At 38.3% G+C, this 16,036-nt stretch overlaps 1 protein-coding gene across 1 annotated transcript in view; it reads right to left on the bottom strand.

Annotated features, from left to right (window-relative positions):
- F13B (coagulation factor XIII B chain) overlaps positions 1–16,036 on the bottom strand; it is a 36,975-nt gene that overhangs the window by 13,990 nt on the left and 6,949 nt on the right. The window contains exons 8-14 of the mRNA XM_076338276.1: positions 15,669–15,851; positions 13,680–13,883; positions 13,007–13,189; positions 12,066–12,276; positions 4,567–4,634; positions 3,235–3,423; positions 2,174–2,362 (exon numbers count right to left, since the gene is read on the bottom strand). Coding sequence (XP_076194391.1) covers positions 2,174–2,362; positions 3,235–3,423; positions 4,567–4,634; positions 12,066–12,276; positions 13,007–13,189; positions 13,680–13,883; positions 15,669–15,851 — 1,227 coding nt within the window. The remainder of the gene's footprint in view (positions 1–2,173; positions 2,363–3,234; positions 3,424–4,566; positions 4,635–12,065; positions 12,277–13,006; positions 13,190–13,679; positions 13,884–15,668; positions 15,852–16,036) is intronic.

The raw sequence follows: 16,036 nt of genomic DNA, 5'->3' as shown, positions 1-16,036 counted from the left end.
ACCACGTTACTTTGGTCTCTTTTTATACATCACTTCGTGTCCATGGTTCTTAGGGTTAGTGAACTTCAAATCTATGCTGTACACAATTCTTGACATAACGGCTGTGTAGAAAGTACTGTTGTATTCAGCTTTATGTATAATCCAGCACTACAATTCCATTGTAATTTTCAGCTTAGACACTTATGGCCATCAATGGACTACTTGTCCTTCTGAAATTGGACTACTTCACATGTGCTCGAACCCCTTTGGAAATAGCCATGTCAGCTTCAGATTGTTCTTCCTACAACACTGCCTTACTATTTCAGAAGAACTCTTGAAAGGCAGCTTACAAAAGTACTCTGAAAGATACTTTTGTAATTTCTAGTCATTTCTGAAAGGTTGCACAATTTGTTACTGAAGTTCCGTCAGTGAAACAGGGATCATTTTTTAATTGTTCTTCTTTGGTTGGAACTGGTTGATCAGAACTAGTAGTCTGGAAATTTCAAGAATGGATATAATGACTAGCAACCAGGTGCTCAGTCTGCTCAAACTACAGTAAGACTCATCAGGACACTCAGACAAAATGCAGAGGTCAGTTCAGTAGGTCAAGCAAACTTCTGTTGTCTCAAATGTTCATACAGGGTGAGATGTTGAGTGGTATTTTACTGAGTGGTTAGTCCTACGGTTACAAGTAGCAGAGTCTTGGCTATGGTGACACAGCATCTCAACTACTGAACATGGAAGACCTGAAGATGCATTAACTTGTATCTCCTCCTCAAAGGACTGCTTGTGATTCATAAGTAGGTCATCAAGCTAAGACTATTAGCTTTCCCCAATTTTATTCATACTGCTGCAATTCATATGGTATCAAACAAATATTTCTTTACCCAGTCTTCCAACATACAGCACAGCCACTGACTTGTACCAGTTATGTTCATGTTAAACAGACTTACAAAGGTATCGAGACTTGGTGTGAAGACAATAGGACTTCAAAAACCACACCACTTCTCCAAGGAGTTGGTTTCAAATGTTGGTTTTCCCATGCCATTAAAAATTGCAGATTCTTTCTACAGTTTGAATTTCTCAGGTATTAATACTTTTTTTTCCAGGGGAGATCACCCACTGGAGAGACCATTCAATAACGAATGAGGTGGTCTCAGAATGATACCTGAATTTTACAACCCACACATACATAGAGAAAAGATTAATCCAGATACTAACAGTGCACTTTTTGGGAATAGTTCAAATCATCCAAAGGTTCATTTGCAAGACTGATTTCATCAGGGTTTCTCTCACATCCTGTTCTCTAAGTTTTTCTTTTATTTTCACTGACCAAAGATCAGAGTGCTGGATTATGAAATTAATTGCTTATTTATTTACTTATTTGTTAATGCCGTGCCTACTGGGCAAAACTATCATTGTAGTTATGGGAAGTTTAAGCCAAGAAAGGACTCATAAACAATCAAGAATACCTCGTTTTCTTATTTGACAGGTTATAACAGGTAGAATAAAACTGTGATTGCTCATAATATACCAACACACAACTGCAAGTAAGAATCTAAAGCTGTGATAACTACGATGAAAGAAACCTTGCAACCATTACCTATGTTTCGTTTTGGTTTGGATACTTTAACACTCACTATGTCCTCTTATCTTGACTGGCATGCTACTCCTCAGGTGGACCACAAACCTTCCTGACAGGGAGCTGACTATAGCACTTTTTAATGCATACTTTCACAAATACAGTAATAGATAATACCTGTGTTTATAAACATAATGTAAAAGTAGGTTATACCAGTGGTTTCATAGACGATTTTTCTGAAGAGTACTTTCATAAGAAGTGGAGAGAAACAGGTCGCTGCAGGACTTATTTTTCTGCTCAAATACAGGTATCTACAATTGATCAGATGAACTGTGCATCTGAAATGCAGATTTCTCTTTTGGTTTAATTAAAAAGGAAGGGGGACATTCTCCCACATCATGCACCTTTAATTTTGGTGACTTCCCCTCTGTGCTAGATTTACACACACTCTTACCGTCAGCAAGTGTATTGGTGGTGGGAAAACCGATTGCCCGTTGAATGAACAGTCTCTGATAGTGCAGGCAGATGCAGTTCATGTACATGAACATCTGCAAAATTATACACAAGGTGTAGCTGACAGATCAAAATCATTCAAGTATGGTGCATATTTACCAGCGATACAGGAAGGAAGCTCGATATGCCCATTAAAACACTGCTTGGTAGGAGAGGCTGTGAGATTAAATCCTGTCATGCACATAAACTTCTGCCACTGACCGCTTTGAATCAAAAATGTGTGTCTTTTTCCATTGGAGAGAAGAAGGTTTTGGACTTCCAGTTGCTGTTTTGTAATGGTACATGGTGCTAGGGGAAACAAGAGAAATTAAAACTGGTGGAGTATGAATCTTTGGTGGCTTTTAGCATGTGAAGCACCTCCTCAGCAAAGAAAGCGCAAAACCAGCTTGGTTCTCACTCAGCAGTGTTTTTTAAAAGTAAAACACAGACGACTTAAACACTTGAACTCTATCATAATTAATTCAGGATGTTTAGTTTTAGGTAGTTTGTCAGTGATATGGCACAACTTCCCAGCACGTTCTTCTTCACGTGTATAATAGACAGCTTTACAGACTTTGCAAACAGCAGTGATGATCTCAAGAAGTACTGATTTCAGGAGACTGTAGTCCTTGAAATAATTAATTTATGAAATCAGTGGCAGTAAGTCTAATTTTATGCCTGTTGTGTTTCCGTTACCTAGGATTAAAAGTGAATTTTATAAGACGCCTAACAAAGAGCTCTAAGGAGGAAATGGAAGACAGCAAAGCAGCTTACCACAACAGCGCTCCTCCCGCATGTGGGCGACAGCTGGGAAACTGCATGAAAGGATGTCCTAAGCGAATGTAATCGCTGGGGGAAAGAGGCTGACACCATTGTCAGTACCTGTACCTCGTTGCACAAGTTCTTGGAAGTACAGACAAAACGTTTATCTGCTCGTAACCTTCCAGACAGCTGCAAAATTCTCTCAATAAAAAACACGATTGAGAGTAAGTGATTTTGGGACACTAAAGCCCAAGATCCACAAGTTAAGGAGGATTGAATCCAGGGGTTCATTTTGGTCCATTACAGACTTGGTAATCAAGCAACAAATGTAAACCTAATTCTGAAACTCCTATTTTAAGAACGATCAGGGTTGTCTACCAGTACAAAGTCAACCAGCAATAAAAGTTACACTTACTTACCCAAACATTGTGGTGGTCGAGGTACCCAGATTTTGTGATGGCACGTTACCCATTCTGATCCTGATAAAGTGTATCCGGGGTTGCACACGTACCGCACTCTGTCACTTTCCTTATATCCTGATTTATGCCCACTAACGATTTCTCCAAAGTCAACGAGAGGTGGGTCTTCACAGGCTGCTCCTGCAGAAGCTGTGCACAGATTCTCGTTATTTGACTGCACACTGCCATTTTCTTCTTATCCTGATTTATCCCCACTAGCAACATCTTCAAAATCAATGATGGGTGGGTGTTTGCATGCTATTCCAGCAGAAACCGTGCACAAGTTCTTGTTAATTGATAGATACAGGACAGTACTGACAGCCACAAATAATGACACTACACAGGAGTTAAACAATATTCCAGTGACCTACATCCCTCCACCTGGGAATATACTGTACTAATAAACAGCACTATCTCCTCGCTCTCAGAAATTGTCATCGTCTTTACTTAATTTTCACAGCCTTTGCACTGAAAACAGTTACTGAACTAAAAACATTTTAATTGAAAATATGAATAAACTTCTGAATTTCTCAGAGTACTGTTTCTGTTTTCCTGCATTATACTGGAATAAAGTTTTACACATGCAGTCAACAACTCTCAATTTTCTTTAATTCTACAAATAAATCCGTTTGTCCCGGACTCCTAAAATTAGTTCCACCATTTTAAAATGAAAGAAGCTGGATCATTTTTTGAAAGTGTAAGGTATATACAAGAAAGCACTTTTAAAGGCAGAGCGGGGAGAAGAATCTTGATATGATGGATATGAATCTTGATTTAAGTGGATCACTCATGGAGTATAAAACCGGTTATTCTAATAAAGGTATCTATTCAGTGAAGACCTCCTTCAGGCAGCACGTTTTTTGTATCGTACAACTATTGAAATAACAAAGTACCTGTATTTTGAGAGAGTTGTATGGTGTTTTAAAATCAGATCAGTATTCTGCATCTTTAATAGTATGTATTCAGAATAATAGTAGCTAAATTGAAATACAAAGGAATTCATATGGAGTAACGTACTTTAAGTGAGTTATGGCTTGTAGTAAGTTAGGTTCTTTATGAGAGTCGTTAAGTTCAGGCACAAGGCAAAGAAGCGAGCTCATACAAGAAAATGCAAAGCAAATATTCTTAAATGCATAGTTCTAAATTACAACTCTCATTCCAAACTTCTGAAAGGAATTCCATAAAAAGTAAACGGTATAGTTTAATTATGGTTTGGGGTTTTTTGCAGTTCGTTTTTCTTGATTGTCACCAGCTACGTCAGCAAAAAGCATCGATTTCCATTCAACAACTTACCTTTACACGTAGTACAGCCCATCCACAGCAGAAACACTACGGTGTGGCTCAGCAGGGTCATTTCCAAGCTTTAGAAGTTGCAGATGTCCTCTGCAACAGAGTTGCTATGTTCTGTACTCCAAATTGCATGCACTCGTATTCACTCCCTTGATTCCTGAGGCTGTCCTTGCAATCTCCTCCCCTAAATTTCTTGCAACACAGCAGTCAATCTGTACAGATAAATTACGCAATTGTTGCAAAAAGGCTTCAATACTTTTTTCACAAAACTTTTCAGACTGAACTTGACACAGAAGCATTATGAAACCTATAACCAAAACCTCACGGTGTGTTTATAGCACACAATATAGCGCACTTCGCTTTTCAAACTTGAGATTTTGTTATGGGCAAGACCACCTTATATGTGGAGCCCATAATTTATTTTCAGCCTGCTTAAAATCCCAACAGCCTAGTAAAAATACTAAGTTATCATTAGTCCACTTCCAATAATGCTAACATTCATAGTCCAAATTAATGCAAGAAAGCCGCAGTAATGCAAATTTTTTTTTAAAAAAGTGTTTTACAGAAAAAACTGTCCTACTACCTAACCATTTCCTCTGGCGTTACACTCATCCTTCCCCTGTTCCTCTGGCTGATAGCACCAGTCTTTCTCAAGGAGGCTAGCAAGACAGGAGGGGAACGCCACAGCGAACCATCAGTGTACGAAGATTTTTGTTGGGAAGAGTTCAACGCAAGTAGCAGGGGTCCCTTCCTCCTAAGTGCTGAGGTCTCCTTGTGTTTACATGTATGCATTTTCTTAATACAGTCCACTGTTTTGGATCCCGGTTATTCAGCATCTCTGTTTGCTAATGTTGGGTTTACCTGGACAAGAACAAGTTGCACTTCTGCTGGGGCTGCCGCTTGACCACTGTGCTTTGTTTTTACAGTCTTTGACCTCTGTTCATCCTCATCTCATCCCACATTCTCCTTTCCCACACCACATTTTAGTCTGGGGTCATAGACAGCTCAGTAACTGCTTCTTACCAGTATGAATTAGAGCTGAACTAAAACACATTTAGGCAGCCAACGGGGTGATTGCTAAACAACTGCTACCACAGCTAAACAACCTAAAACCAGCTCAAGAAAAACCCAGGCAAGCCCAGAGATCCTGCACTGACAGGCCAATGCAGAGCCTGTGTTCTTTTATTAGCAATGGCAAAAATCATATTTATTGGGCTACACCAGCAGGACAACGTTGGCTGAACCAAGCTCCACCCTCACGTGACAATACTAAGGTTATTTTCAAGGTTATGTTCTGTGGCGTTTCTTACACAATCTTCTTTTTTAGGACATGCTTATTTTTTTCTTCCAATGCGCTTGCTGCTAGGAGCTGTTGTGAAATACAGGATTAACTAACACAGCAATCGACTTTGAGTTGTTTTTTTCTCCCTTCAAAAACACACGTGGCATTGTTTTGTATACTGAAGGATAGCATCCATCTGAGGACCAACAGGTATTGGTGTTACTATATACATTAAATGAATTTCATCATTGTTGATATGCCATTTCATACAACTGGCAGAACTTCAAAGCGCCTTGCAGAAAGGCTTTTTTCTAAAAGTCCACAAAAGTCTCAGTGACAAATGTCCAATACTAACACCTGTATTAACCATTTTTTTAAGGAACTAAGCACATTCCTTAGAGAAAACCAGAAATATAAACATGTGACTAATATTTCTAGAGGCAGCTAACATTTATTTGTATTTTAGATTCTTACATACGAGTCCAACATGACTCTAAGCACTAAGTATCATTTACGGAGTCCTGGCAGGTTTGCAACATAAAACAATGAACCCCACAAACAGCATATAACAAAGCTTTCTGGATTTCACTCTGAGTCCAATCTTTCTGGCTCACTTCTTCCTCACCTTCTAATCGTCCTGTGCTTCAGAAGGACTGGTCTCTCACTCAGGAATTTTTCCTTTTAGTATACCACTAAGAAGAACAAAAATGGTGAACTAAAAGAAAATTAATTTCCACCTTGTCTGCCACCATTCCTGGCCCTTTTTATAGGTCATTAACTTTTACAGATCTGTATAGGTCATTAACTTTTGGCCTCATTTGTAACTGGAAAACACCTAGTTACCTTTTGCAAATAGCGATTCCTGATCAGGCAGCAGTTTCCAATAAGTCAGCTCCAAAATGGTTGCATAATTTTTATTACATGACATGTAGATTTCTTTCTTTCTTTTTTTTAAATAAAAAGACAAAAGAAAGTGTTCTTCCTAGTCAAGATCATGTTTCCTTATATTCACCTGAGAAAATGCAGGCACTGTTTAAAAGATATGATCTCCACACCAAGGTAAAAGAAGACTATACTCGCTGCATACAATCACTTTGGCTTTGTCTTAATATAGCAGGATGCTCAGCAAGACCAGCCTTCTGCACTAGTGCCATGAGCTGAAGCCTGCCTGAAATCATTGCTCGGGTAAGTGAGAACCTGACTGCTTTTGCCCAGCTCCAATTAGATGACTCTGATATGAGCTGGGTAACAAAGCAGCAGCAGACAAGCTTTCCTCTTTCACATTTGCCAACTTCACACATTTTGTAACACACTGGGGGTGGGAGACCAGAGGTTCACAGAGATTCTGGTGACAATCTTTACTAGGACTCACATGCAGATAAAATCAAGTAGCTTGGGTCTACATGATTAGAGAGGCCACTAGCAGGTTATGCCAACAATCTAATTCACAGTGAAAATGATATCTTCTCAGGACAAGGGAAAGGGAATACATACACAAATGTCCAGCACTGTGTAGAAGATTGAATCCACTGTGGGTAGGGGCAGCCAGAAGCCAGCACCCGACATACTGACTGGTTGGAGTGCTGGCCCGTTCTCCTGGGACCATGGTGTTGGTTTAACATGGACCAGAAGAGCAGGGCCTTTGACTTGTCGGTGTCATAGAACAGAAAGCTTACAGTAGAAATTACTATCCTCTTGCTTTACCAAACCTGCTGCTTAGTAAAAAAAAAAAAAAAAAAAATTATATGCCACTGAGTGGTGTGGTACTGCTCTTGTATCCACTTTACCCAAAATTCCCCAAGACAACCATCTTCCCGTTCTGATATCAGGCATTTTATTGGAGGCCCATGATACCTGACTGAATTTAAAACCCAGCAATTTCATGTCAGGACTTCAGAGAGTAAATCACCACTTATTAACACATAGGAAATTGCCCCGAATTCTACTTCCAACAAATGTTCCGGAGACTGACTTTTAATCTCCCTCCATTTTCCCCAGTTCTGCTCTTTAAAGAGAAGCGTCTTTTTACATTTACCAAATATTCTTATGCTTTATCCAGAGCTCCTCAAAGGCAACAGGTCTGGGCAACAGGCCCATCAGCTTCACTACATGAAACGTTTTAAAGCCAATATAAGTTGTTGAAACTTCACTGGGACATAGGTTCACCTTGGTTAAAATGTGCCAGTCTGAATCAGCACATACAGCACCCAAAACTTTGCCTGTTACAGGAATTGCCCTGATCTGTAATTTTATATCCAGACAAAAGTCAGTTTCCTCAATTATGTACCATGGAGGCAAGAACTTAACTGGAAAACAGAAATTACAATCTGTAAATAAATCTGAATGCCTTTTCAGCTGATGTTTGCAAAAAATGGATAAGCGCAAGGTTGTTAGGCAAGAGGAAAGGCCTCTCTGTTGTGACAGAACAATGGTTTTAAACTGAAAGAGGGTGGATTTAGATTGGATATAAGGAAGAAATTTTTTATGCTGAGGGTGGTGGAGCACTGGCACAGGTTGCCCAGAGAGGTGGTGGATGCCCCATCCCTGGAAACATTCCAGGTCAGGTTGGACGGGGCTCTGAGCAACCTGATCTAGTTGAAGATGCCCCTGCCCGCGGCAAGGGGGGTTGGACTAGATGACCTTGAGAGGTCCCTTCCAACCCAAACTATTCTGTGATTCTATGATAACAAATAAAAGGCTGATCTTGAAAAAATTTGCACAAGCCAAACTTGGTGCAGAAATGTTATCATATCATGTACCTACTCCCAAGTGAGCACTATCACCATGAAATGACAGAGCTGAGATCTACTGCCATTCTGATGCTATTGGAAGGCTCTGCTACACAAGGAAAGGCACCAACAGAAACAAAAATAATTATTTTATCATGCCTCACACAACCAAAAAAACCCCATTCTTTTCTGAATGTTTCTTCTTAACAAGAGAAGGCTGGGAGGAGACCTTATTTCTGGTTTTGGCTTCCCAATGGGAGAACACAGAGAAGATGGAGCCATACTCTTCTCAGAGATGTACAGTGACAGGATGAAAGACAACAGACAAAAATCTGTAGCAAAAGAAGTTCCAGTCAGATATTAGGAAATAAGATTGACCATGAGGATAGACAGACATTGGAACAGGTTGCTCAGAAAGGTTAGAAAAATATCTCCTTGGAGATATTAAAAACCTCAGCCAGACAGGGTCCTGAGCAACCTGATTCTTATTCTGCAATTCTATACCTAACCATGCAGAAAGCCAGCAAAAATTCAGGACTGTTAAAGGGTTAAATTGAGGTCCTTGGTATGTTGATGGTTATTTTAAAAGTTATTCCAGTGCCATGGTTTGGTAAGTCTAAGCAAATAATGTCAAAGATAAAAATTCTTTCTCTGCTTCCAAATACACTTAGGAGGTCAGAAACACTCCTGGGCCTGTACGTCACTGAGCCTCATTCGCACTGTATATTCCACATACACTAAGCACAGCGTTTTGACAGATGTGCTTTCAGCATCCCACCCACACTAGGACAACAGCATGCCTGAGCTGTGTGCCTGCAGCAGCTTCTCTGCTACCACAGCAGTGCGTGTAGCTGATCTATGTCTTCCCACACTGCCTAGCCACATTTGCATGAATATATTCTGGGAAAATTAAGGTAGTGGAAAGGAGTCATTAACAAAAAGTTTCATTACCTTCCAAAAAGCAACTTGGTCACTTCTTGTGTCTTCATTAACTTCTGTAAGAATTCTGTGTTCAGTTGGTTTTGTAATGTTCATGTTATAAATCTTTCTTTTTCAAGATTTCATACAGATATTTCTGAGCTTTTTCAGATTTTGAAACCCAAGCTGTAGCTCTCATTTTCTTTCACTTAATTCTGCTGTGCTAATTAACAGAAATAACATAGCCCCAGGTTTCAAATTGCAAGCAACAAGTTTGTTTTCAAATAATTAATGCAAAAATTAAAGAAATCTACATTCTCTTTACCAGAGAAAATACCTGGATGCTGTCCTGAACATGCTGGGGGGGGAGGGCAGGAAGAACAAAAGAATTAAATACACTGGCACAGACTGGTATTGGGAAGCAACTGGGAAGATGCTGATGCCATCGGGCCTGGAACGGGCACCAACACAGTGATATGTGGATGCTCCATCCGTTTGTCTCAGGTGTTTCTCCCTGCTAGCCAGAGAATGTGCCATCTCTCCCTGTCCTGAACGGGTCTTCCAGACCACGGAAACAGGTTTGATCTCCGTGGTATGGTCAAGACTACAGATTTGGGGTTTTGGCCTGATCTAAGCTAAGGTGATCAAGCGCAGAGCTGCTTGACTGGTACACCTGGCGAGTATCAATTATATCATGTGCAGGCCTTATTACCCTTTTTCTTGTTTATTGATCCTCTTTTCACCATGCTTGTATTTCCCTTTCTCCACCCCGGTCTCCTTCCAAATGAACAACTTGCCCCGAATTACTTTTTCCCCATTTATCCCACTTTGGTTACATCTGTATTCAACTTTGTTTTTTCTGATACCAATACCTAGGTAATGTTGACTTTGTGTGGTGTTACGGATATGGTCATGGTTGCCTTGCAAGATTTTGTTTACAGTTCTAATCCACCATGTAAACACCCTTCATGTTCAAGGCAAATAGAGTTTTTCTTTCATTTTTCTATCTTTCATAGCCACAGGAATGATTAGGATGTAAAAACTCAAGAGACTGAGATGAATTTCTATGTATTTTGGCCTCAGCACAAACAGTTTCTGGATGCATAGCAAGCCTAGGTGGCAGCTATTAAGGTAACAATGCTCAATACACAAAAATTTACTGGTTGAAAACTTAATCACCAATAATTTTGTTTAACCGAGTTCTTACATTATTTCTTAACTGAGACTCACCAATTCACATTACAATCGTTGTTCATAACATGACCTAGAAATAAAAGCTATACTGAACGTCTAGTTCAGATCTACATGTCACACATCAGAAGTTCATTATATTAAATTGCTAAATCTCATTGTTATTTGTCTTCATTTTTAAATACTGCTTTACAAAGCAATGGCTATTTAACCTTTCGAAAACATTTTGGAATGCTATTGTAAATAGCATGTAAATGCTATTTTTACCAACCTTTTTTCCCACCAAATGGTTGACTGTGTTTGATTAAATAAGCAGAATTTGTCTATTTCTTGAATGCTTTAATTTCTTTGTTGTTTTATTTATTCACTCACACATTTATTTACTCATAAAAGCCTTGGAAAACCATACCAGAACAGCATACATGCAACGATATCACAGAAAGATGGAGGTTAGAAATAAAATACAGAAGACGCCCTTACAGTGACTTTATTAAAACATACTAAAATGGATGCGAGGCAAACATTGTCTATATTCCTGAATTTTCTTCGTATCTTCAGTCCCACAACACATTCAAATGCAGAGCCCCAAGAGTACCAATATTTAAGTGTCACAGGAAATCATACAAAGTAGTTGGACTAGATATTTTAATAGTTTAAATGCTCTCAAGTAGCAAAACAAAGATGCTTGCTTGACTTGTTTTTAAGAATAATAATTAACGACTGAGTAGAATTCGCATATTTTTAGGTTTTAAATGGTTTCATAGACCCATTAAACACAATTTTTTTTTTTTTTTAATACTTGCTTTTTTTTCTTCTCCCTCAAGCCTTGTCCTTTAGAGGCTTCTTACCTGTGAAAAGAGAAATGGGTGCTGTTAAGATGTACAAAAAAAATAGGCCTCTCCTTTCTCTCTGTAAAGTTAGAGTTTAACATCTTTTAACATCACAACATTGAAGGGCATGAAATTAAATCTCAATTTAGCTATATTCTGTAGTCACAAAAGCACTCACGCTATCAAAACCACCAATATCCTCACAAAGGGCACTACTTGCTCAGCATCTTCTCGTCACGGCACTTTGCTCAAGTCCTCCAGATTGTGATGCATCCTCAAGTTTATCCCTGTAAGCCTTACAAAACTCCTTCATCCTAAATTTTCCACGCATATGCCAATATTGTATTCTTCTGCTGCATTCCCAGTCCTCATACCACAAAGCACTTTCACTTCCCTCCTCCTTCAGCTCAGACCCAACAATGCCACTGCATTCTCATTTCTCAAAGCTGACTGTAATGATCTTGAAAATATGAGGCCATCTTAATTCAGCTGTTAATACCAGTTAAAGAACTTGTGCATACCTTTTCTATAGGCTTTCCTGAAGTCCATACTTATTTTCCTCTTTCAACACATCTTGGATACATCAGCTGTCCTCTCTTACACTGCACTTGAAATAAAGTTGTACCAGATTCTGCTCCAGAATGGTTCTGTTTACAGTAAAATCCAACATAATCCCCATGGTAAAAGTAAACTTGATTCTCATAGAACACTTGCAGCAGCACATTATTTTTCTCCATTTCATTTTTTGACAAAATACATGGCTCTAAAGAAGAGAGACTTAATCAGTGTTAATAAATTGATCATTTTTGAAATAGCATCATTTTGACTAGTCTACACTACAACTGTAGATTTTTTCCCATTTTATTAATATATTATACATTAAATCACTGTATTTTTGGATACTGCAGGCATGTCATATTTAAGAAAAAAAAAAAGCCAGACAAGCTTACATTTACTTCTATTAAAACTTTCATCTCTAACTGAAAAAACTGAAGTTGAGATCCTAAAGTTCTAGTTGACAATACTCAATTTATAAATTCTAAGTATCTGAATTTAGAGAGAGTTGGGGTTGTTCAGCCTGGAGAAGAGAAGGCTTCGGGGAGACCTTATTGCGGCCTTTCAGTACTTAAAGGGGGCTTATAAAAAAGATGGCGGCAAACTTTTTAGCCGGGCCTGTTGTGACAGGACAAGGGGGAATGGCTTCCAACTAAAGGGGGGGGGATTTAGACTAGATATAAGGAAGAAATTTTTTACGCTGAGGGTGATGAAGCACTGGCACAGGTTGCCCAGAGAGGTGGTGGATGCCCCATCCCTGGAATCATTCCAGGTCAGGTTGGACGGGGCTCTGAGCATCCTGATCTAGTTGAAGATGTCCCTGCTTATGACAGGGGGTTGGACTAGATGACCTCTAAAGGTCCCTTCCTACCCAAATTATTCTATGATTCTATGAATTATAGAGAGAAATAAGTGCTTATTTGTCTTATCACACCTACCTATACAAACTGGTGGTGAAGTCCACTGTCCTTCAGAACAGTAGATTCTCTCAGATCCTTGCAAAAAGTGATAGTCAGAGCAACTATACTGAACTGAAGAACCACTGTCATACTGAGTCAGGGGTGGGAGGGTAAGAGCTCCATTTGCAATAGAAGGTGGAGAGTCACATTTTTCTGTAGAGGCTGGAATAATATTAAAAATATTTGGGAAACATTAAGCTTAAGAAACTAACAAATCAGCGGCTTTAAATGCCTGTCAACACTAGGTATCTATCAACTTTCAGATAGTGTATTTTCTTACTATTTCATTATGTCTCAGATCAGAATGCAATCTCCTGCTTATTTCTAACCATAAGAAATCCCTTGTGTGCATTTAATTGTTTACAGCTGTCTTTCTACAGAGCTTTGAGTTCCCTGGGCTTGGAGAAGAGCTCCTCCCTTCTTTATACAGCCTTCTCCATCAAAGGAAGGTGTATTGTTTTTCCATGCTTGCATGTATTTATAGCTATCTTGTGCAAGGATATCTGTGCATATCTGTGTTGTTGAACCCTAAACATCTATTATTTACAACAGATTCTAGGCCTGAACTGCCAAAGCAAATTGTTTCTAAATAGGTCTGAGATTGATTAATTAAAAAGGCAATAAAAAAGGCAATAAAAAAGTATTGCTTTACCTTGCATAATGCATTTCGGATATTTCAGTCTGCCGTGGTTACACTGTGTCCTCCCAGGAGATAAAATGGTAGTCTGGAGAAAATTGTATCCCTGTTTACATTCAAATTCTATGAGATCACCATGTAGAAAAATTAATTCTTCCTGTCTCCATTTCAATTCTATGTTGTTGCTGTTCATATTAGTTACATTAAGAATGCATGGTTCTAGGAAATAAAAGCATACTTCAATAAAAAGAAACCCTAAGTGACTTCTTAGCTCCCTTTTGTAAAAGTCAAGAAAGAGAAATCTAAATCTATTCTAAAATGTTTTTGAATTGTGTAAGAAAAAACTATAGATGCATAAAAAAAAGAATGCAAACGTAAAGAAATGGGCTGAAGTAACAGAAATAACGTGCAAAAAAAAGCTTAAACTGGGAACAGTAAATCACAGAAAAAGCACACTTCTGATAACATCTGGTTTCTACAACTATTTGTAAACATATGGCAGCCTGGGTTTACCATTGAAGAAAAGAACGTTAGTATAACTTGAAAGGACTTTTTATAATGAAAATAGCCATCCATCAAAATTAACCTGGCTGACAGGTTTGGTAAGCCCTTTGAGAACAGTAGTACTTAATACACAGTAAATTTAAACTGTTAACCTAAGGAAGTCTTTTGACAATTCTCTTTTCTTTGCTTTTTTCTTTGTTTTGTCACTGTTAAAAGAATTTAAAGATCATCCAAAAACCTTTTGGAAGTTTTGTGTTCTTTCTTTGGGCTTTTTCAGGTTATTTAAGGTCAATATTGGTTTGGTTGCTTTCTGACAGGTTTCTTAAAATTTAGCGCCAGGATCACATCAGGTAGCCTAGCTTCCCATTAGACAGTTAACCTCATTAACTTTTGAAATCACTGTTCAACTTCAATAAAGCCTGACAGAGGGACAGTTATAAAAATAGATTTCTACAAGTTCCATGAGAATCATTGCCTGACAGAGGCCCTTATAACGCTTTGCTGAGGGAAAGGCAGGGAGAAATCAGTTACTTTGCGTTTTGATGACAGCACCATAACAACAAATCGTCATGGATATTTTCCTGAAACTAACTACAGTATGTGGTCTTTCTGATCTGATTAGGTGAGGGTTGAAAAGAAATCTCAGAAAACATGGAAAGGATGATGTGGTTATTTGGATGCTTAGGAGACAAATAACACTCATAGGAAATGAGTTTTCATTATTTCACAGGATTTGTTAAATTTGAGTATTCAGATCCAAGAATGCTGGTCTGGTCCTTTCAATCCAGACAAGGTACATTTTATTCATTTAGAAATAAGTAATTAAAACTGAACTAGTTATTTATTTTCATTTTCACAGATTACAAACTTAAAGTGAGTCAATTTAACAAAGGATGCTAGTAAATAGAATTATTTCATTCGTCCTTCCTAGGAAGGAAGGAAAGATAAACAAACAACTCTTTGTAGATCATCAGAAGTAGTATCCCTGCTAGTATTGGTAAATTCCTCATGGAAGTTCTATACATTGTTTTGAACAGCATACATAAGAGCAACACAGAAAAATTAGAAAGTCCAGAATGAAATGATAGATATAAAGACACATAATAAAAACAAAGGCTAAAGGTTTAAAAATGAAAATCCATTTTGGCAATGGCTGCAGTCATTCCTTCTAAATATCTATTAAAAGACAGGAAGAAATTCACTGAACAGAGAATATGGGAGAAAGAAGTTAGAAATACAGGGATAGCTGTGTTCTAGAATAGCTCACTCAGGAAAACAAGAGGAATCTATTTAATTGGGTGTTTGTAAGAACAGGCCAGAGGACACCTAACAGGAGTGGTCTAGGTATATTTGATTTTGGTTCATCCTCATGTTTCTGGAATCTTTATTAACTCAAAAGAAAGAGAAAAGGTGGTCATGAAAGGATTATCCAGAGGTTCTTCCCAGTTTTACCTTTCTATATTACATATGACAAAACTTTCTTTTTCTTACAAGACTTACCTAAGCAAGTTGGTTGTTCTGTCCAGTTTCCTTGTTCGCAGTAAACAGTACTAGGTCCATCCAAAAAATGGTAATGCTGACAACCATATTCTACTGAGGAACCATTTTTGTAACTTGTCAATAATGGACCAAGAACAACACCATTTTCAATCACAGGTGGAGAGGTACAGTTTTGTTGCATTTCTAATACGAGGTAGGGAGATAGGTAATTAGGTCTTTAAAACAATGTTAACACTGGCAAAAGAATCAGACTAGCAATAGACTGAGCAAAAAATTTACATACAAATAAAATATAAACCAATATAATTTCTTTTTCACACTTTGTTTTCAGAAACTCCACTTGCCTTACTGAATTGCAGACAGGCATT

This window comes from Aptenodytes patagonicus, chromosome 5, assembly GCF_965638725.1.
Source record: "Aptenodytes patagonicus chromosome 5, bAptPat1.pri.cur, whole genome shotgun sequence".
In the NCBI taxonomy this organism is placed as follows: Eukaryota; Metazoa; Chordata; class Aves; order Sphenisciformes; family Spheniscidae; genus Aptenodytes; species Aptenodytes patagonicus.
Note: the sequence above shows the minus strand (reverse complement) of the source record. Positions and strands in the feature narration are given on the sequence as shown.